At 44.5% G+C, this 21,695-nt stretch overlaps 1 protein-coding gene across 1 annotated transcript in view; it reads left to right on the top strand.

Moving 5' to 3' along the window:
• The window catches only part of TOMM34 (translocase of outer mitochondrial membrane 34), a 52,605-nt gene extending 34,171 nt beyond the window's left edge, over window positions 1-18,434 (top strand). Inside the window, exons 5-8 of the mRNA XM_029612085.1 lie at window positions 1,300-1,484; window positions 12,088-12,235; window positions 15,000-15,126; window positions 16,557-18,434. Of these exons, the coding sequence (XP_029467945.1) occupies window positions 1,300-1,484; window positions 12,088-12,235; window positions 15,000-15,126; window positions 16,557-16,661 (565 nt within the window). The 3' untranslated portion in view covers window positions 16,662-18,434. The remainder of the gene's footprint in view (window positions 1-1,299; window positions 1,485-12,087; window positions 12,236-14,999; window positions 15,127-16,556) is intronic.
• Window positions 18,435-21,695: the final 3,261 nt, after the last annotated feature.

The raw sequence follows: 21,695 nt of genomic DNA, 5'->3' as shown, positions 1-21,695 counted from the left end.
GGACCCAATTTCAAATGGGCAGGGGCATGAGATGATGGGAGGTGTGAAGTCCATTACAAAAAAAAATCTAGTAAAAAGGAAAACCAGATTTGCTGGACATGTACTTGCAAGTTCTGCTGGCAGATAAGCTAATTTAGGGACCAAATGTATGAGGTAGATTCCCCCCCCCCCCCTTCCATTTTGTATCTATGGAAAAATTCTTAGTATAAACGTCCTTTAATACCAGAGGGCAAACGGGACAGAGGAAAACTGTGAAAGCATTCTGGATCCATAACTTAATAAATGGTTAAGACAGCAGCATGTGTTAAGTAAAGAGAAAAGCTGATCAGAGAGAGAATGATGCACCACCATCGTCATGTCAAATACAGCTGGTGAAGATAATCAGTATGAAATTACAGAAATAATAACCAACAAAAAAAAATATAAGCAGGTACCTGTTTTATTGGACAAATAGATTTCTTGACTGTTTTGGGAGTTGACAGTCCCTTACTCAGATCCAAAAAGGAATAAGCAAGAGCTGGTATTGCCAGAAAATATAAGTGAGCCCTAAAATGCATTGCAATGATAGTGTGAAGGGGAGGGAGGGGGTTAACGTGCTAGAGGGAGGCTAGGTTTGCTCAGCCTAGCTTCAGTAGGCCAGAGGCCTTTGCAAAGCGGGTCCAGTGTCTTCCCGTTAGGGGAACTTGACTCTTACAAATGGTGTTCCTGACTATAAAAAGCTCACTTCTTATTTTTCAGATTTAGTATGTGCTGAAGTTGCTACTAATGTCACATCCTAAATAACTTCTTCCCGCTAGGCCTCTCAAACATCTCATTCACAACAACCAGGAATTAGCCTGTTTCCTTCAGTTCATCTCCTCCTGTGTTTCTCAAGCCAGTCATGAGAGTGCCCCATAGGCAATTGGGTTTTCAGGATCTCCACCATGACAATGCATGAGGTAGATTTGCATATATGGAGGTACTCTAGGATAGCTTGAGAAACACTGATCTGCATCTTTTCAGCCGGCCCCGTCGTCAACCTGAGGGGGATTCTTTTACCTATATATGAGACGCAGCTCCCTCCAAAATGGTAGAGGGGAAGGTGGGGCTACTCATATTATGCAGTACACAAGTGCCTGGGCTAATAAAAGAGCCATGGGCAAATGTCACTGTTCCTTCACTGAAAATATTCCTAAGCAAATGATGAAGGATGGGCTGAAAGCATGAATAAACCCAGAATGAAAAGTTTTTGCTGCAGCTCCTCCCCGTTGTTTTTATTATATAAAAAGTAAAAAAAAAAAACCTTTTTTTGTCTGGAAGGATGACAAAAGCCCTGATTGAAAAGGATGGCCTCGAGTGGCGCAAGAAGCTCCCGTCTATCCCCTCAGTGCCTGTTTCTAAGCAGAAGAGGTGGGAGTTGACACCTGAAAACAATTCTGTTGACACGGGTGCTAAAAGGAACCATCCCTCGGGGGATCAAAATGGTGTTCTTCCTTTACGCAAAGGTAGGCTGGACTGTTCTGACCTTATAAAACATTTCATCTTAAAAACTAACTTACTGCAAAGACATGGTGGTATCATCATTGCTCTGCCTCTACAGGCATTTTGTTGTTTTTTTTGTTTTTGTTTTAGTTACCTGAGTATGGAGAAACAAAAGAACCTTTTCTAGTAAATGTAGTCCTTGTGAAATACTGCTGCGCTAGTGGTCTGGGAACTGAAGTTTTCTGTGTTTCCTGAGTTGGTAGAGCACAGAATACTGTTGCAGGTGTCCCCACACGGCTTTGCCAGTGTAATCCCGGCCTTGCTCTATGAAGAAATAAGAATTCTCTGCAGGCCGCCTTAATAATGCTCCAAAGATGTCTTCATTTGGAGAAGGGATCCATATGTTCCCAATGTCATGTACATGGGTCTGGTGCCGATTCAACACAAAAGTAACTGAACCGAATGAAGTCGGGTTTTCTCCAAGTCCAACAAGGCTCTCAGAACTCTCCCAAGAGTCCAGAGTTCAGTAAGAGACCTTTAACAGAAACAGTTCAAGTACCACCACCAAGGCAATGTGCAAGTTTTGAATTACTGAATGTGAACGTAAGTAGGGACCTTCTTTTTTTCAGTCCGTCCCGTCCCCCCCCCCCCCCCCCAGGAATGTTTTGGTGTTTGTTACAAGAAGAAGAGTATCTACCAAGAAAAGTGACAAGTCTTCGCCCCCCCCCCCCCCCCCCCCCCCCCGATTTCTCCTGTTTTTGTAATAAACATTGATAAATTCCCAGGCGAAGTAAAATAGAAGATCCCGAAATGTAGGATAGGTTGTCATATCGGCGCATGTGTTTCATCTTCGACATGTTTTGTTACACTGTGCACATAAGGGATTTATTTTTTCATTGGTTATTACTAGCCAATATGCTCGTCAAAGTGTTGCTATTTTCAGAAATAGAGACTGGGAAATTCACTGCCCTTTTCCTGTTCATACCTACATCAGTCCAGGCAAGTAGGTTTTGCATCCCTACTAGCAAATGGAGGCAGAGAACAAAAACTTTGAGGCACTGCTACATATTTGAGTGCCACCTGCAGTCCCTCAGCAGATGGTAGAGGTGCAAACCTTCAGTCTATTTTAAAAAAAAAAAAAAGATAGAATTTGAATGTGGAGCATCCCTCAGGTGGAGCCGGGCGAGCGGGGTGTTGGCTATCCCTGTCTGGCTTCAGCCCGCTGCTTCCGGAGGTATTGATAGCAGGGGACTGGCTCCCTCGTTTTCTCCGAGGTCTCCTCCTTCATGCTATCATCCACTTTTCAGGGAAGTATTTGTTTCTTCTTGTGTGGTGTTCATTGTTGGGGGGAAAAAAAGAAAGAAACAGGAGCTTTGGTCTGGGTGGCTTGTCGCCGGGAGTGCTTGTGGTCGGCACCCAGAGGAGTGAGAGGTAGAAGTGCTCTTTTGTCTATCCTCCAGGGGATCTGGGGTGCTGGCAGGCAGGTTGCCGAGGCTTTTTTTTTTTGCCTTGTGCTCATCAGGCCTGTGCAGCTGCGCTGCTCAGAGTGCAGACCATGTGCGTGGCCTGTGATCAAGTGCCAGGGTGGGTTGTTTTCAGTAGGCCACCGCCTTCCTCCTCGTGGTAATGGCACCAAAGCAGCGCATGGCAGCCTACAGTGATTTGCGGGTTGTGCTCCGCGCAGTTGAATGAGGTATCCCTATGCGCCAGATGTGCGGGGGGGGGGGGCATGGGAGAGGGAGCCTCCACTGATATGCAGCCACTGACGAGGCCCACCAGGTCTTCAGGGCCTGCAAAAGAGGTCCCGGGGGGGGGGGGGGGACGGGACTGAAAGGTGCAGTGATGATATCGGAAAGTTGCAGTCTTCCAGGAAGCCCAGGGATTCTTCACTGTCTTTGAGTTGGATGGGAACGGGCATAATGATGTCTCCGAAGATCTGGAGGAGTTCTCGGCGGATTTTGTCCTCCTCCTGCATAAGGCCTCTCTGGCAAGAAAGAGAACAGGGGAGGGGAACAGCCCAGGGAGCTGCAGCTGCAATGTCCTTCCAGGAGGCTGAGGGAGGTCTTGTTGGGAGGGTCTAGTGCAGGGTTTCCCAAACCTGCCCTGAGGACCCCACAGCCAGTCGGGTTTTCAGGATGGAGTGGTTCACCGTGTCAAAAGCCGCCGAGATGTTAAGAAGTACTAGTAGGAAGGAGTGTCCTTTGTCCAAGCCCATGATGAGGTGATCTATGAGGGAAATGAGGAGGGTTTTGGTGCTTAGCGATTTGCGGAATCCATATTGAGTTGGGTGGAGTATTTTGTGGTCTTAAAGATAATCTGACAGTTGGGTATTGACTAGTTTTTCCATAATCTTGGCAACAAATGGAGGCAGAGATTTTCCATAATCTTGGCAACAAAAGGCGATGGGGCGGAACTTGTTGGGTTCCCTGGGGTCTAGGTTCGGTTTCTTAAGAAGGGGTTTGAGAGTGGCGAGTTTTAGAACGTCAGGGAAGATTCCTTGTGATAGCGAGCAGTTTATAATATCAGCCAGATGCTTGGAGATGGTGTCTGGCACAGATTAGGAGTAGTTTAGTCGGGATTTGGTCGTAAGGAGATGGGTAGAGGGTTTCATTCTCTTTATTAGGGATTCAATTTCCAGGGCGAATGTAGATTCAAGTGAGGCTCCCGTATTTGAGAAAGAGGAGATGGAGATGGGAGTTGAGGTAGAGCTGGAGGGCAGGAGTGTTAAGAGGTTGGAGATTTTGCTCTGGAAGAAGGTTGCAAGTTCGTTGACTTTAGATTGTGCTTGGTCATCCGGGATGGGCGGGGTGGTGGTTTTTGTGAGATCAGATACATAGCAGAATAGGGCCTTGGCATCAAACGAGGTCGTGAATTCTGTGAGCGTAAAAATCTTTTTGTTCGAAGGGTGGAGTTCCTGTAGAAGTGGAGGGCAGATTTGTAGGCAGCTAACGTGCTGGGGCAGGGGGCCTTGCGCCATTTGTTCTCTTTCTGTCTAAGGTTTTGTTTAAGTTTTCTGAGTTCATTGGTGAATCACAGTTGTTTTCTGTTCAAGGCCGGACTGATTTTTTTGGCTGACAGAGGGCATAATTTGTTGGCTACCGATTCTGTGATGCTGTGCCATGAGAGTAGGGCAGAGTTGGGGTTTGAGACATCTAGGTTAAGAAGTTCTTTGGCTAGGTGTTCGCTGAGGATATCAGGGGTGCACGATCTCCTGTAGTAAAATGTAGATTGCAGGGGATGAGAAGTAGGACTTTCTTTCATCATGAGGGTGGTGGAAATCAGTAAATGGTCTGACTAGGGGACTGGGATGCATTCAGGAGGGGTGGAGTGTGTGAAGCCAGAGTTTATGAAAATAAGGTCTAGGGTGTGGCCAGCTTTATGGGTGGGCTTGTTGATAATTTGTTTGAAGCCCATGGCCGTGAGGGAGGTGAGAAATGCATCGCAGTTGGTAGAGAGTGGGGTTGAATCAACGTGGAGGTTGAAATCCCCTAAGATCATAGCTGGGGAATCCAAGTTTATATAATTAGCTATGGTTTCTACAATAGGGGAGGCATCTGTGTCTAGGCGTCCTGGCGGAGCATATATGAGGAGGATTTGAAGCAGGTTAGATTTGAAAAGGCCTAATTCTAGTTTAGATGCAGACTTGGCTGGCTGTAGAGTTAGACTCAGCTCTTTTAAAAAGTCCGCCGCCTCTTTTTTTTTTTTTTTTTGTCTGGGAAGTGAGAAGAAATCATAAATATGTGTAGGTAATTGATTTAGTAAGGCTATATCTGTAGCTTTGAGCCAGGTTTCCGTTATAGCGCAGATGTCTGGCTTTGAGTCAAGGAGATAATCATTGAGAATATGCAATTTTTTTGTGAGAGATTGTGCATTGAAGAGTGTCAATGAGAATAGTGCAAGACCTAGAAGTTGAGTAAAGGGGGAGATCATGATTGGGATGAGGGTCCTGGTAGAACGTGTCCAGGGTTGTGTGGGTGATTTTTCAATGGTGAGGAGACTGTGGTGTAGGATTGGGATTGGGTAACCTTGCGTCATGCTTCTCTTGTGAGGGACTTGGGTGATACCATTCCCCACATGCTCGTCAATCATTGATGCGCTCTCATCACTAGGCCTTAGTCAAATCATCAGTGGCCCAACGCACAAAGCAGGTCACGCACTTGACCTCGTCTTCATAAATACTGACATATGGACTAACCACCAAACAAAGATCACGAAGATACCCTGGTCGGACCACTCTATAATCACGCAAATTTATATTCAAACCGTAAATTTACTACAATAGAAAACCCACCTAAATCCTTCTCATACCGACCACCTTTTCGCATTGAAACACTTCAAGAAAATTTACAAACAGAACTAACAAACATAGACCTATCAAATGCAGAGAACGCAACTTCGTCCTGGCTCACCATCACTAAAACAGTAGCAGATAAGATACCCCCCATGATAAAGAAAACAATAAAAAGCCCAAAACATCAGAACCAATGGTACAATGACAACATCACATCTGCCAAACATGAACTCAGAAAAAAAGAGAAAACTTGGAGGAATGACAATAAAACAACCACACTACTTAACACATACAGAGCACAACTAGCAGAATACAAAAAACTCATCCACAAAACAAAAAAAGACTTCTACTCAAATAAAATAAACAAATACCAACATAACCCAAAGATGCTTTTCAATATCGTAAAAAGCCTAACCAAATCAATCAATGATGACCAATTATCATCAACATCCAAGATCACAAGTAACGACTTTGCAGAATTCTTTAACGAAAAAATCAAAAACCTCTGTTAAAAATCCCATTTGTTTACAAGAACAACTCTGAATCTTTTACGTTTCTATTTTTTATTATATGTCATTCATATACTATACATAAGCAACAGGAAAATGGATATACCGACAGAGAAAGAATAATCCTACATACTTACATAATGGCTATAGCTAGCACATTTCTCGCGCAGGAACATTCATGCTTAAAAAAACTGCTTCTTATCAGCTCTACTTATAACAGGTTAAAAAAACCAAAATCAGCACGCCTTCTGGCTTCTGCTTGCAAAATTCACACAACAAAGTTTATTACGCTTATGCTATGTCTCCCTCTTATCTCAACTCTCCCTTGCATCCTTCCCAGATAAGCCGCTTCGTACCCTTGCCGCGCTGTCTCCTCCTCCTCCTCCTGTGTCTCACATTGTTATCTCTGAGGTCCTGCAAGAGTTGTTTATAACTTCTTTTTGCAAAGTCTGGCATTCAAGGCAGGCCTGGTATTTTTCCTTCAGCAGAAATACCATCAGCATACTCAGCAATTGGTGAAGAAGCCGGGAATTGAACCCGGGTATCGACATTCCTCCCTTGAGTCAGAAGATTTTTTCTGGCTCACACTGATGTTCAATTCTTCACACAGGGGGTCAGTAAAGTGATGAGGGCCGTTCTTCATTATCTGGGGAAAAATCTTTCCTTACCACCTCCCTTTTAACTGCTCTCACTTGCCTCAACCCTCCTAACTCTGACATGATTTGTGGTATGCACTATGCAAGCAGTGTCCAGGTTAACATTGCTATAGGCTATCATATTTCTCTTTATAGATTCTGGTCGTTTCCAGATTTTACAAGTTAAACAATAATTCCAAATAATTAATGCAATATTACTTAGTAGAGGTAGTAATAATGGATGAGTATGCCATTTTAAATATTTGTCAGTTGAGAGAGAGTTTCCGGTGAAAATATCCCACCATTGATGGGATAGGTCAATTTTAATTTTTACACCTCATAAATAACCTCAACAACAACTCACAAGAAAGAAAATACAGAACTTTCAAACATTAAGTTGGCCCAACTTTGAGACAGCATCATCACTGGAAATCCAAACGATCATCAAAAAAATGAACCCAGCTAAACACCCTATTGATTCCATTCCTATAACGATGATCAAAAATATCAAACCATCATTAACTATAAAACACTGACATTGTAAACCTTTCCTCACTGAAGGAAACTACCCAGAATGCCTAAAATCAGCAATTATCAAACCCATACTGAAAGAACAACCTTGATCCAGAAAACCCACTGAACTACCGACCCATATCAAACCCTACCCTTCGTTGCTAAAATCATTGAGAAAATCGTCCACTCCTGTCTCAACGACCACCTTGAAGAAAACATCCTACTACCCACCCAATTTGGTTTCAGGAAACAACTGAACACTGAGACACTACTACTATCATTAAACGATACCGTACTCAAAGGTTTCGAAAACGGCCACAGCTACCTTCTAGTCCTACTCTACCTATCAGTAGCCTTTGACACGGTAAACCACTCTATCATGATTGAACGACTATCAGAAATTGGTGCAAAAGAAACAACCCTACAATGGTTCACATCATATCTATCACAAAGAACCTACCAAGTGTGGATCAACGACACCCTTTCAAAAAAAAAATAAACCTAGGCACCGGAGTCCCCCAAGGCTCCGCTCTATCAGCGACACTCTTCGACATTTATCTGCTTCCGATATGCCACTTCCTCTCAAACCTTAATCTGACCCACTTCATATGCGCAGATGACATTCAGATATTAATCCCAATAAACAGCCACTTACCTAACAAAATAAAGCAACTACTAACCAACATGAAACTCATACTAAACTTCGATAAGACTGAAATAATCATACTGGATAGAAAGAACAAAGCTCCTCAACTACCACCACTCAACCTAATGAACCAAAAAGTGGCTATCTCTCTGGTTGATCATGCACACAACCTTGGAGTCATAATTGACAAGGAACTTTCCTTCAAGAACTACATCACAACTAAAATCAAAGACGGATAACACAAACTCCTAACATTACGTCAATTAAAACCTTTCCTCTCCCCCAACGACTTCAGATCAGTCCTTCAACTACTCATCTTCTCCAACCTGGACTACTGTAACTCCCTATTATTCAACTTACCTCTTAACACCATCCGACCACTCCAAATCCTACAAAACGCAACTGCAAGAATACTCAGTGGATCTAAAATAACATGATCACATTACTCCTACACTTATATCACTACACTGGCTCCCAATAAAATTTAGGATAGAATACAAAATATTATCCATACTACATAAAATAATATATGAAAAACAAACTGGCTGAGTTCATCCATAAAATTGCATGCTCCAAACAGAAACATCAGATCAGCAAATAAAGGACTATTAAAGATCCCACCTGCTTGGTCTAAACAACTCACCTCAACTCAAAAGAGAGCAATTTCACTAGGAAGCCCTAAACTCTGGAACTCCCTCCCAGTCGAACTCAGAACAGAAGAAAACTTAAAAACTTTCAAAAAAGAGCTAAAAACATGGATGTTTACCAAAGCCTACCAACTTACCCAATGACTTTAAAACACCACTCCCCTCCTATTAACACTAGGCAAACTGGTGGACCCAAGACAAGATGAGATTATTACTCAGATCCGTAATATGTATCAATTAACCTACAAACTAATTTCATAAAAAATGATATTTTCTATGTTAGCAACCATATGAAACTTTTTTGGAAACGATGTTAAACATCGAAACTTTGTAAACCGTTGTGATGGTGAAACTGAATGGTATATAAAACTCGATAAATAGATAAATCTAATGGAGGCCTACCTACATATTCCCATTCAGGTGGATCATCGGAGGTTTCTGAGGTTCATGGTCCTGGGTCAGCATTTCCAGTTCCGGGCTCTCCCATTCGGGCTGGCCACTGTGCCACAAACCTTCATAAAGGTGATGGTGGTAGTGGCAGCCCTGAGACAAGGGGATTCTGGTTCACCCATATCTGGTCAACTGGCTCATCCGGGAAGACAGAGGAAGAGTATGGTCAGTTGGTTCAGCGGGTTATGGACAAATTGTGATTGCTGGGTTGTGTAATAAATCTGACAGTCATCTGGTTCAACCCAAGCGCTAGAATATCTGGGAGCACGGTCGGTTCGATACTCAGAGAGGCAGGGTGTTCCTGACCTCAGAGTGACGAAGTTGCAGACGCAAGTATCTCCTCTGTTACGACTGCTGATGCCCAAAGTCTGGGATTATTTGCAAGTTCTGGGTTCCTTGGCATCCACGTTTGTTCTGGTACCATGGGCCTTTGTTCACATGCGGCCCTTGCAGAAGATGTTCTTGTCCAGGTGGAATCCATTGTCAGAAGAATATCAGCTGCCTTTACTACTACAGGAAGAATCCAGGTCCAGTCTCTCTTGGTGGTTCTCGTGTCACAGCTTGGAAAAGGGAGTGGATCTGGAGACTCCGGACTGGGTGGTGGTGACTGCAGTCGCCAGCCTCAAGGGTTGGGGGGAGATCTGTCAGGGGCGGATGGCCCAAAATATTTGGAAGCCGGCGGAGTGTTCTGGTCGATCAATCGCCTAGAAATAAGGGCAGTTCGCAGAGATTTGGAGGTGTTCCTACTGTGGATCAAAGGTCGGATGATGAGAATCTTCTCCGACAAAGTGACAATGGTGGTGTACATCAATCGGCAAGGAGGGATGAAGAGTCATGCTGTGGCTGTGGAGGCCCAACAGCTCTTTGCTTGGGCGGAACGATTCCGCGAGGGAATAACAGCATCTCACAACATGCAAGTAGATTTCCTCAGCAGGCAGCAGTTAGATCCAGGAGAATGGGAGTTGTCCCCAGAGGCCTGGGATCTCATTTGCGAGAGGTGGGACGATCCCCAGGAGAACATCATGGTGACACTCTGAATGCTAAAGTGGCCCAATTCTTCAGTCACAGCGAGAAGTCGGGTCGGAGGGAATAGATGCGTTGGTGTACTCGTGGCCGAAGGGGAGTCCTGCTGTATGTGTTTCCTCCCTGGCCCCTTATCAGATGTATAGAGACTTACCCAGGGAGGGTGGTCCTAGTAGTGCCACTGTGGCCGCGTCAGCCATGGTTCGCGGATCTGGTGTATATTGCGATAGATGGGCCTCTCAGGTTGGCTCATCTGCCAGGGGTCCTTTCACAAGGACCCATATTCTTGGATCGAGAGGATCGCTTTTATCTCGCGGCTTGGCTTTTGAGAGGCGGCAATTGCGACTAAAAGATATTCAGAGCCAGTTATTTCCACCTTGGTCCAGGCTAGAAGGCCTTCTACTTCTCTAGTGTATGTCAGGGTCTGAAACGTTTTTGAGTCTTGGTTTTTGGAGCAGCAGCTAGACCCGCTAAGTGTGGACATTCCTCACAGGGGTTGTCAAAGTGGTTGGCCTATAGCTTACTCCACCTGCAAGTTTCAGCCTTGGGTTGCCTTAGGACATGATGCGAGGGAGCTCCTTGGCCTCTATCCTGATGTTGTTCATTTTGTGAAGGGCGTTAGCTTTTGCACTGGAGGATGCAAATGTAATCTTAACTTGGTTCTGAGAATGCTCTGTGGGCCTCATTTGAGCCTTTACAAGGAGTGTCTGTAAAGGACCTGACCTTGAAGGCATTGTTTCTGGTGGCTATTTGTTCGGCCAAAATTCGGAGTTTCAGCCTCTGTCCTGTTCTTGAGTATTTCGAATCAAAGGGTAACACTGTGTAAGGTCCCCTCCTCCTTACCAAAGATAGTTTCCTCATTTCATGTTAATCAGACGGTGGAACTGCTGGCCTTTCCGGGGTAGTCTTGGGATTCGCCACAGTGAAAGGAGCTTCAACTATTGGATGTGCGTCAGATTCTGTTATGGTATCTTAAGGTTACTAACAGTTTTCTGTGATCGGATCATCTTTGTTTTGTTCAGTGGAGAAAAGAAAGGAGGCAAACATCTAAAGCCACGACTTCTCGTTGGCTGAAAAGAAACCATTTGTTCGGCTTATATTTGTAGGAGTCGAGAGACTGGTAGGTCTGCACATGCATTCTACTAGAGCCTCTCGGGCAGAGAGTGTCAGTTAGTGTCATCCCGGGAGAGATGCAGAGCCGCAACAAGGTCTTCACTTAATACTTTCACCAGACATTACCGATTGGATGTTTGGGTGCAGGAAGATGCAGCATTTGGTAAGTGTGTGTTGTGTGTGGGTCTTTCGGGTTCTTACCCAGTTTAGGGGTCTGGATTGATCTGGGTATGAACAGGAAAGGAAAATCTGTGCTTACCTGCTAATATTTGTTTCTGTAATACTACAGATCAATCCAGAGACCTGTCCCCTTGCTGCCGAAAGACTGAATTAATGTCTTTTTCTCAGATTGTAAATAGGTTAAGCCGCTGAGGCTCAGCGGTTATCAGTTCCTTTCTAGGAAGTGAGGGCTCCTGGATGGGGGGAGAATTTTTGTCTACACATTGGCTTGGGTACAGGTCAATACTGAGGACTGCAGGTGGCACTCTTGAATATATATAGCAGTGCCCCAAAGTTTTGTTCTCTGCCTCCATCTGCTGGTGGGGATGCAGGTAAGCACCAGTTTTCCTTTACTAAAGCTAATTAAATTAAAAAAAAAAAGTAAGTTACAAGTACTTGCTTTGCAGCATGCATTGCTGCAAGCTCTCTCTGCGTGTCTGGCTGCTCTTGGGGGGATTTTTTCACCAGGCTGGTAAAGTTATTTAATATCCCACAATGATGGGATTATTTGCAGTGATTCTGAGCATGTGAACTTTTATTAAAACAGTAATGTTTTTCATTTAAAAAAAATTCCTGCCAGTGCCTACAGAAGGTGAAATCCAACAAGCCAAAGCTTTAAAAGAAGAAGGAAATGAATGGGTGAAGAAGAAAAACTACAAAAAGGCCATCGATAAATACAATGAGAGCTTAAAGTTCAATAACCAGGAATGTGCAGCTTACACCAACAGGTACAGTGGGACCATGTCTGTCCTAATTTAACTTTTGCATGCTTAAGCTTTTGCATTTTAAACAAATACTACTTTATCTTATTTAAAAAAATGTGGGTATTTGCTAGTTTAAGGGGCTTCTTGCAGTCTGCATTAAGGTAAGTGGAGCCGTTGAGCTTATGATATTTCATCTTCGTGCTCGTGTATGTTGTGTTTATTTTAATTATAACCAAGACCCTTTAACATACAATAAGAAGGAGGCTATAAAGCTCAAATACATGACAGTGTAGTCCTCTAACTTAGCCATTCAAGGGTGAATTTCAAAGGGGTTAGGTACCTAACCTTAGCAGTTAAGCAGCTAAATTGGCCCCTTTTGAAAACAGACTAGAGCTAAGCACCTGAATTTTAGGATCTTAAAAGTAGCTGGCTATACAGGGGCAGAGTTAGAGTAGGAGAAAAAAATTAAGTGCTTAAGCGCTGAGTTTTAGCGCTAGAATCAGGAAAACGAATTGCCCCCAAGTCTGTGAAAGAGAAGCAGCATTCTGCTGCAGCTCATGCTCTCATGGGAGAAGAGCACTAAGGGTAATTACTTATCTGTTTCTTCAAAAGGTAAGTGTGTGTGTGTGTTACACTTTTTGAGTTAATTACTTGAGCAGTTTTTGTTAAACTTCCTAGGGTGACCCTGGCCAGTTCCTTTCCTTCCCTTCCCTAGCAGGAATGAAAGGAACTGCGTGCTCAAAGGCTCTGCTTCTCCCACACAGGCTCTCTGTTACTAAGGAAACTCCTGTGAGGAAGTAGGGCCTGTGAACAAACGCTGGTTCATGGTCCCTATGCTGACTTTTTCTATGTTGGGTGTGCTATCACCTGGATCCCTAGCAGTAGGCTTCAGGCTCTATGCTGGCAATGGGACAGAGTGTTGTTTTCAGAATTTGATGCCATACGCAAGTTGCCTATGGGTAAATCTGGCCCTGGAACCAAGAGCCAATATTTAAAACAGTTTGGCTAGATATCCAGCTAAATGGTGAGTTTTTACTGCTGGAGGAATTCTGCGCAAAAAAATGTAAAATTCTGAGAACACATTGTCTAAATTCTGCACATTTATTTGTCAAAATAATACTATTTTTTTGCAAATTATCAGTCATATGCTTTCTCTTACATACCACCTGTCACACACATGTTCTGTCTCCCATATACAACTCTCACACACTCACTCTCGCTCCCCATCCCCCCCCCCCCCCACCCACAGACTCCCAGGCAGACACCTTACCCACCCACACCGGCTTACAACAAACACACAGGCTCACACACACACTCCCAGGGCCTAGTCCTGGGCCTCTTTTTCAGCCGCCAGCAGGATGAGGTCTGCTGGCAGCCCTTGGGTCCTCTCTCTCTCTCTTTCACCATGATGGGGGAGGTGTAAGTGAAGGTAAACAGGAAAAGAAGCAGAGGTCAAAGGAGGAGTCACATCTCCACCTGCTCTAGGCCAGTGGCAGCAGCCCAGGCACTGGACAGCTGAGCAGACAATGACCGCTGCCACTATCTGAATCAGAAAGCTAGCACCAAGCCTCATATGCAGCAGCAGGAGTCTCATTTAACCAAACATCTCCCGCTGCTGTGGAGCCAGTCTCGCGCAGCAGATGATGATGTTTGGTTAAATGCAATCTCTGCGGGTGAAGTCAAGAGTCCACTCAGTTGTCCAGTGCCAGAGCACACATGTAAAAGGCTGCAGACCTCTAGCAGAGATCAAATGGAAATATGAATCCCCACTCTGCCCCTGTCCCCATTCACCGGCTTTCCCCTCATACCTCGAGCCCCCACTAGAAACTCCTCGCTTCTGGCTCCCCTTCCCCCTCTCTCTATCTCTCCCCCTTCCCTCCTCTCTTCGCTTACCAATTGTATGGTCCTGACCTTCGCGAGGTAGAGCTTGCTACCTCGCCCGTGGCGCAGTGCCCCTGCGCGCTTCCTCTTCCAGCAGGCAAGCATGCTAGCATAGTAGTCTCAGCGGCAGTGTAGCCGAGATGGCTATGCTAGGCGAGGGAGGAAACTTGAGATTGTGCAGAATTCTCCCTCGCTTCGCAGAAATTCCGCAGTAACGCATAATTCCCCCAGGGCTAAGTTTTGAACATCCCATTTACTTATCCAGCTAAGATTTAGCCATATAAGTAATGAGCATGTTAGGGGCTTTCTGGGACAGGGACGAGATAGCCGGATAACTTAGTTGGCTACCTCCAGATGTGGCTGAGAGTAGGTTGTTCCCATGTGACTGGGTAACTTTAGCCTTAGTCATCTATATTCAAAAGAATATAGTCTGTTAAGTAGAGCTGCAAAGTCGCAGGCCTAGTGGCCCTATCACTACCCCCACCCCCATCCTAGTTCAAAATCATGAGCCCTGCTGGGCTGAGCCTGCAGCAATTCTGCCCCTCCCTACCAAACCTATCTTTAAAAAAAAAAACTAATTTTAAAGGGCTGGCACCAGCTTCTTCCCACCTACTCTTTGGTCCTTCCAAAATTAATGCAGATTTTGCCCTCTAGCACAACTCTCCTACCTTGCCAGTGCTTTGTAATTCAAAAAATCTTCAGCCCAGGTCGTGGTAAGCTGCAGTGTGGCTCAGATTAATGATCTAAAAAAAATGAAGTATGAATTTTGCACCAGCAAGAATCAGTCTTTTCATCTTAAGCTGAAATCTGCCCCTTGCTGTAGTGTGAGGCATAGCAGAGCCCTGCTGGGTTATAGATTGGAGATGTAAATAGGTCTTGCCTGTCATTTTATCTGTTTGCATTTCAGAGCCCTTTGTTACCTGTCCCTAAAACAGCCCAGGGAAGCAGTTAAAGACTGCACAGAAGCTTTAATGCTGGATGCCAAAAACGTGAAAGCCTTCTACCGACGTGCTCAGGCTTTTAAAGAACTGAAGGTAGGCAAACCCTGACTGCAGGAGTTGTGGAAGTGACTCGGACCTATTGGTATGGGCCAGACCTCCAAAGCACTCCTTCTACAGCCGCGCAGCACTTTTCTCTTAATGTGCATCTGAACTCGGAGAGTTAAAGACACGGCAAAGCACAGCATTTCTTTTATAGTAAGAATTAAAAGGTACAGTGGATATGTGCATTTTGATTTTAGAGTAATTATTTCCATCAACAGTGAGACTAGCTCTTAATGTGGTTGAACAAAATGTAGTTGGGGGTGTCTGCTATAAAAACAGGAAGTACGTTTGTTTCTGCTCTGTGGAGCTGAAGTCTATAGCAGAAAATCCTGCCCCCCCCCCCCCCTCCCTGCTGGCACTAAAGAAGGCCATAAAATACTGTAGGACGAGGTATTTGTGCCGTCATATCCAATAACTAGTTTACAAGACTCCTAGCGAGCAGACTGCCTTTTCCTTTCCCTTTGTTGCATTGAGTATTTATCTCCGGCTGGTGTCTGTTTAAAGTAGAGCAGATTTAGGTTGCTGGTCTTCACCCTTAGGATTCAGCTGAACTTGCTTCTGAAAAGGAAATCCAAATTGTTCCTACCTCCTTATCAGCAACTGCTTTGTTCAGAGCAATGGCTGATGCCTCCTCCCTATGCAGCTGCTGCTTCTTGCTTAGCAATCCTCTGTCTCAAGCTTCCCATGGTTGGTGCATGTGGCACTCACGGGTGGCAGCACCTGCCTCCTTTTCTTGCTTCTTACAGCAGATTTAAGTGATCTGCTGACTATTTATTTTTAAACAAGAATTGAACACAGAGGTGCTCTCTGCCTAGAGCAACCAAGCCCCTTTTTAGGATGCACCTCAGCTATTTTGTCACAAATCATATTTGTAGAACAGAGTTTAAATGGGTTATTGAAGGTCGCAGTGAATGGTGAAAGTAGTGGGATAAGAGCTTGGGTTTCTAAATATCAGAATCTATCCAAAACTTTCTTCCCCACTTTTTCTTTGAGTGTTGAAGTATAAATATTTTTTAAACTCTAAATGATTCTCCCATTGGGTGTACACAGGTGCAAATGTGCCCTTGTGTACAGAGCATTGTGTTTTTACACAATACACACCCCAGAGTTCCCTTCCTCTGCCTCCAGCAGCACATCACTCTCTCCGGCCGTGTCCCTATATGTTCGCTGCTGGCAGTAACTGTACCTCCTGCTCATTTCTTGAAGGGGACATAGCATGTACAAAATGCTGAACCTCCAGAGCATGAAGGGTACCAGCCCCCTACTTCTATGAGCCCAGTCACACAAACCCTTCCCTGGCAGCAGTGCTGAAAATAAGTCCCAGCTGTACCCAGGATGTGGTGGTCTATACTTGATGTCTGCCTACTTCCCTTTTTGGAATGGGTTAATTTTCAGGTGCTGCTTTTGTCTCTCTTCGATAGGATTATACATCAAGCATTGCAGATATTAAACGACTGCTGGAAGTGGAGCCCAATAACACTGCAGCCCAGAAATTATTTCAAGAAGTGCAGAAGATGTTGAAATAAGGGCAAATCATCCCCAGCAGGCTGCTGTCGACTGAAGACCACATTGTTGTTATGGTATAAAACAGGGGACCATTTAAAAAAACAAAACAAAACCATAAACTGTATAGGTTCATGAGTGAGAATTGGTGCTCCTGTATATTAAGGAAACCTACAACTGTACTTCTCTCCATGTTGACGTTAAATAGAAGACCCTTTTTCGAGTATAGAGTTCGTAATGCTACAGCCCCCTAGTTTCTGAGCAGAGGACCGCAGGAAATGTCAGCTACTGGGCAGATGCTATTGAAGACATCAGCTTAGGGCCTGGACTAGTGCTTCATCACCTTATTCCACTGGCAGAGCTAAGGGGAAATTGTACAAGGCTTGCATTTGTAAATGCCAAGGGCTGGACACAATAAAAGTGGCGAGGGGCAACTGTGCTCAGAATAGGAACACGATATTACAGAGCCACCCCTGTCTTCTTGTTAAAAGTGTATTTAGTATTTGCAGTTGTCATTTTGCTTCCAAATGCATCAACGTGAGGTAGAGCATGCAAGAGGCTGGCTCACTGCTGCTGAACATAGCTTTACACACAGCATGCCTTACTGCCCACTGTAAATTAGCTTTTCATTTGGCAGCATTTCACAGAGTGCAAGTACCACTCAGAATGTAAAAAGAAAGGTGCATAAGAAGTCCATGCGTGTGACGCTGTACAAGAAGCCAAGCTAGTAAAAGCGGGAGCTTGTCTCAAGAGCTTATACTTAATGTTACTGGGTTGGAGAATTCAAGCATGTAAAGTTGATCCATTTATGTAGATTCTAATTAGATCATTAAATCCAATTATAAACATGCCCCCCAGGGCTTAGTTTTGGGGAAAATAATGTATCACTTATTTTGCTGTACTGGAGCAGTATGGGTTTAGATGGAAGCAAAGACCTAGCAGGATGCCCATAAGAGAGGTGGCTGTGCAAAACCTTAGACTTGTGCACTTAAGGCCAGATTTTAAAAGGCCTGCGCTTGTAAAACCCGGGCCTTGCGCCCGCCGCGCGCATTTTCAAAGAGGCCCAGCCACGCGTGTAAAAACCCCAGTACGAGCATAAGCGCCGAACCTCTTCAAAGGGGCGTGGGGGCTGGGCCAGGACAGCGCCATTGTACGCTGTCCTGATGACTCGCGTGCCAGCAGCCAGCCGACGCGTGCAACTTACTCCAGCTGAAAAACGATAAATAGGTAGGGTTATAGGGGGAAGGAAGGTTAGTTAGGGAGCAGACTGGGAGGGAACTGGTGAAGGCCCGATTGCTTGCTGTGCGGAAACTGCAAAAGTGACACCCTCCCCCTTTTGCGTGCAGCCCCCTGATTTTTATAACATGCGCTCGCACTGGGAGCCGCGCGCATGTTTGGAAATCTACCCCTTAATGTACACCGTCCTCTCCTATGAAAACCACCACCTGCCAGCTGATCCTAAATGGGCATTCCACAATAAGAGAGAGGCAGAACGGGCTAGTTACCGACCTTTGGGCCTTATTCATTAAGGGTTTTTATCCTCATAGCACAATATAAAAGCAAGTTTATTTTATACTTGTGTCTACCTTATGCTCTGGGTGCAAAACTGCTGCTCACAAATCTATAACTTGAGTGGTTCAGGTTTTTACGAGCAAGGCACAGAAACCTTGCATGTAAGAGGAAATGCTAGTAAGAACAAAATTACAAGGCTGCCCATTTATTTAAAGCTTAAATACAAATTGTTTACTTCAGCGCCAATTTAACTTTTGTAATGTTATAAAAATATTAGCAAAAGCTATTGTGATCTGTTTGATTCTCTGGGTGTCTGACAGGAAAAGGTTGGGAACTATTGCATATGAACCTGCCTGGCCAGAGAGCTTCTCCAGCCGAAGGACCCCACAGCTGCCTCTGCCTTTCACAGCTGCTTTAGCCACTAGGCGAATGGCAAAACTTGAGAGAGAACAAAATTAAAGGAAAATTGTTTTTTACCTGCTAAATTTTGTTCCTGTAATACCACAGATCAGTCCAGACCCGTGGGTTATTCATCCTTTCCAGTAGATGGCGCCAGAGAACAAAACTTTGAGGCACTGCTTCTTAACTGAGAGTGCCACCTGCAGGACCTCCGTATTAACCTATACCCAAGCCAAGATACTTTAGAAACCCCTTCACACAGACAGAGAGAACTAAAGATTGGATACTCCTGAACTATAAACCTTGTTCGTTAAGAACCAAACAAGACAAGGAAGGGAATCCTGTAACTGCCCCCTAAGAGAGAAATTCTTTATTAAACAGAAAAATTCTGTACTAAGCAGCAAAACTTGGCAAAAAAATAAGTCTTGTGGCATCAAACAGAAGGGCCTCTGGACTGTGGTATTACAGGAACGGAAATTAGCAGGTAAGAACCAGTTTTCCTTTGCTGAACATTCCAGACCAGTGGGACGTACCAAGCACCCCTAAATGGGGTAGGCCCCCGAAAGACCCGTGTGCAGGACACTCCTCGAAGGACAGCTCATTCTGTGCCCTGACATCCAGACAATAATGCCTGGTAAAGGTATGAATTAAGGACCAAACTGCTGACCTACAAATCTCCTGTGGCGACAGAAGTTGACACTCAGCCCAGGAGACAGCCTGTGCCCTAGTGGAAAGTGTCTGCAACCTGACAGGAATTTGTCATACCTTACAAATGTAAGCCGAACAAATGGCCTCCTTAAGCCAATGAGATATGGTAGCCTTAGATGCTTTGTCTCCTTTCTTCAGTCCACTGAAGAGGACAACAGATGATCTGAGCGACGACAAGCATTAGTAACCTCCAAATACCAAAGTAGTATCTGCCGCACATCCAGAAGATGCCACACTGGGTCAGACCAAGGGTCCATCAAGCCCAGCATCCTGTTTCCAACAGTGGCCAATCCAGCCCATAAGAACCTGGCACATACCCAAACACTAAGTCTGTTCCATGTTACCGTTGCTAGTAATAGCAGTGGCTATTTTCAAAGTCAACTTAATTAATAGCAGGTAATGGACTTCTCCTCCCAGAACTTATCCAATCCTTTTTTAAACACAGCTACACTAACTGCACTGACCACATCCTCTGGCAACAAGTTCCAGAGTTTAATTGTATGGTGAATAAAAAAGAATTTTCTCCGATTAATTTTGGATGTGCCACATGCTAACTTCATGGAGTGCCTCCTAGTCTTTCTATTAAATGAAAGTGTAAATAACAGATTCACATCTACCCATTCTAGACCTCTCATGATTTTAAACACCTCTATCATATCCCCCCTCAGCTGTCTCTTCTCCAAGCTGAAAAGTCCTAACCTCTTTAGTGTTTCCTCATAGGGGAGCTGTTCCATTCCCCTTATCATTTTGGTAGCCCTTCTCTGTACCTTCTCCATCGCAATTATATCTTTTTTGAGATGCAGTAACCTAATCCTATATGGGTCACTCCCAGTGCGGGGCTCACCTTAGATCTCGATCCTAATCCTATTTGGGATACTCCCATTGCGGGGCTCACTTTAGGACTTATTCCTACAGAATGGATGCTTGAGTTCTCACACTCTCGGCACCCCAAGCTTCTTCCAACAAGGGGGAAGCACTGCTTCAAAGTCTATGGATGTTTCCACCACTTTTTGTTCTTCAGTAGAATCTGCTCACACAGTAGTGTTCCAGCCTAATGTTAAATTTACCGAGGAATATCAATTAAAATAACTTGACACCTCATATTTTTCTTGGTGTGGCATCCATACTATTTCTAATTTTTTTTTCTAGCCCACCCTATCCACAGAGGTAGAGTAAAATCACAAACAAAAAAATGTACAAATTAAAATGAGTTTGAATAGTCATTCAAGAAATCTGTACCATCTTTCATCGTGCCCTAGAGACTGCCCTCTCTGTTCTTTTTTTGGACTTTAAGTTCTTCACTGGGTAAAAATGAGGTTTCCTCCTTTTGAACAGGATTCCGCTTGGCATTTAACATCAGATAATGAGCCATGGCTTCATCTCCATTCTTCTCATCAGGGGACAGAGTACTTGGACTACTTGATGCCTCTGGGTAAACACCAAATTGGTAGCTCTCTTCTTTCTCTGCCCAAGTGGATACACTCTTCCAAGCGTCACCTAGATAAGATTTTAAACAGTGCTGGGGCGGAGCCGGCTGTCGTGTTACATGTGGGCACCAACGACATAGGAAAATGTGGGAGGGAGGTTCTGGAAGCCAAATTTAGGCTCTTAGGTAGAAAGCTGAAATCCAGAACCTCCAGGGTAGCATTCTCTGAAATGCTCCCTGTTCCACGCGCAGGTCACCAGAGGCAGGCAGAGCTCTGGAGTCTCAATGCGTGGATGAGACGATGGTGCAAGAAAGAGGGATTCAGTTTTGTTAGGAACTGGGGAACCTTTTGGGGAAGGGGGAGTCTCTTCCAAAGGGATGGGCTCCACCTTAACCAGGGTGGAACCAGACTGCTGGCGCTAACCTTTAAAAAGGAGATAGAGCAGCTTTTAAACTAGAACAAAGGGGAAAGCCGACAGTCGCTCAGCAGTGCATGGTTCGGAGAGAGGTATCTTAAAAGGATACTAATGATGCATTAGAATTAGGGCATCCCGACAGTGAGGTTCCAATAATTAGAAAAGTAGTCCAAGTGCCTGTAACTAAAAACTCACCTGAGCTAAAAAATTCTAACTTATCCCTATCAATTAAAAAGCAGAATGAAAATACAAACAAATAACAAACTTTGAAATGTTTGTATGCTAATGCCAGAAGTCTAAGAAGTAAGATGGGAGAATTAGAATGTATAGCAGTGAATGATGACATAGACTTAATGGGCATCTCAGAGACATGGTGGAAAGAGGATAACCAATGGGACATTGCAATACCGGGGTACAAATTATATCACAATGACAGAGAGGAGCACTCGGGAGGAGGTGTGGCGCTTTATGTCCGGGATGGCATAGAGTCCAACAGGATAAACATCCTGCATGAGACTAAATGCAAAATTGAATCTTTATGGGTAGAAAGCCCTTGTGTGTGGGGGAAGACTATAGTGATAGGGGTATACTACCGT

This window comes from Rhinatrema bivittatum, chromosome 8 (assembly GCF_901001135.1).
Source record: "Rhinatrema bivittatum chromosome 8, aRhiBiv1.1, whole genome shotgun sequence".
In the NCBI taxonomy this organism is placed as follows: Eukaryota; Metazoa; Chordata; class Amphibia; order Gymnophiona; family Rhinatrematidae; genus Rhinatrema; species Rhinatrema bivittatum.
Note: the sequence above shows the minus strand (reverse complement) of the source record. Positions and strands in the feature narration are given on the sequence as shown.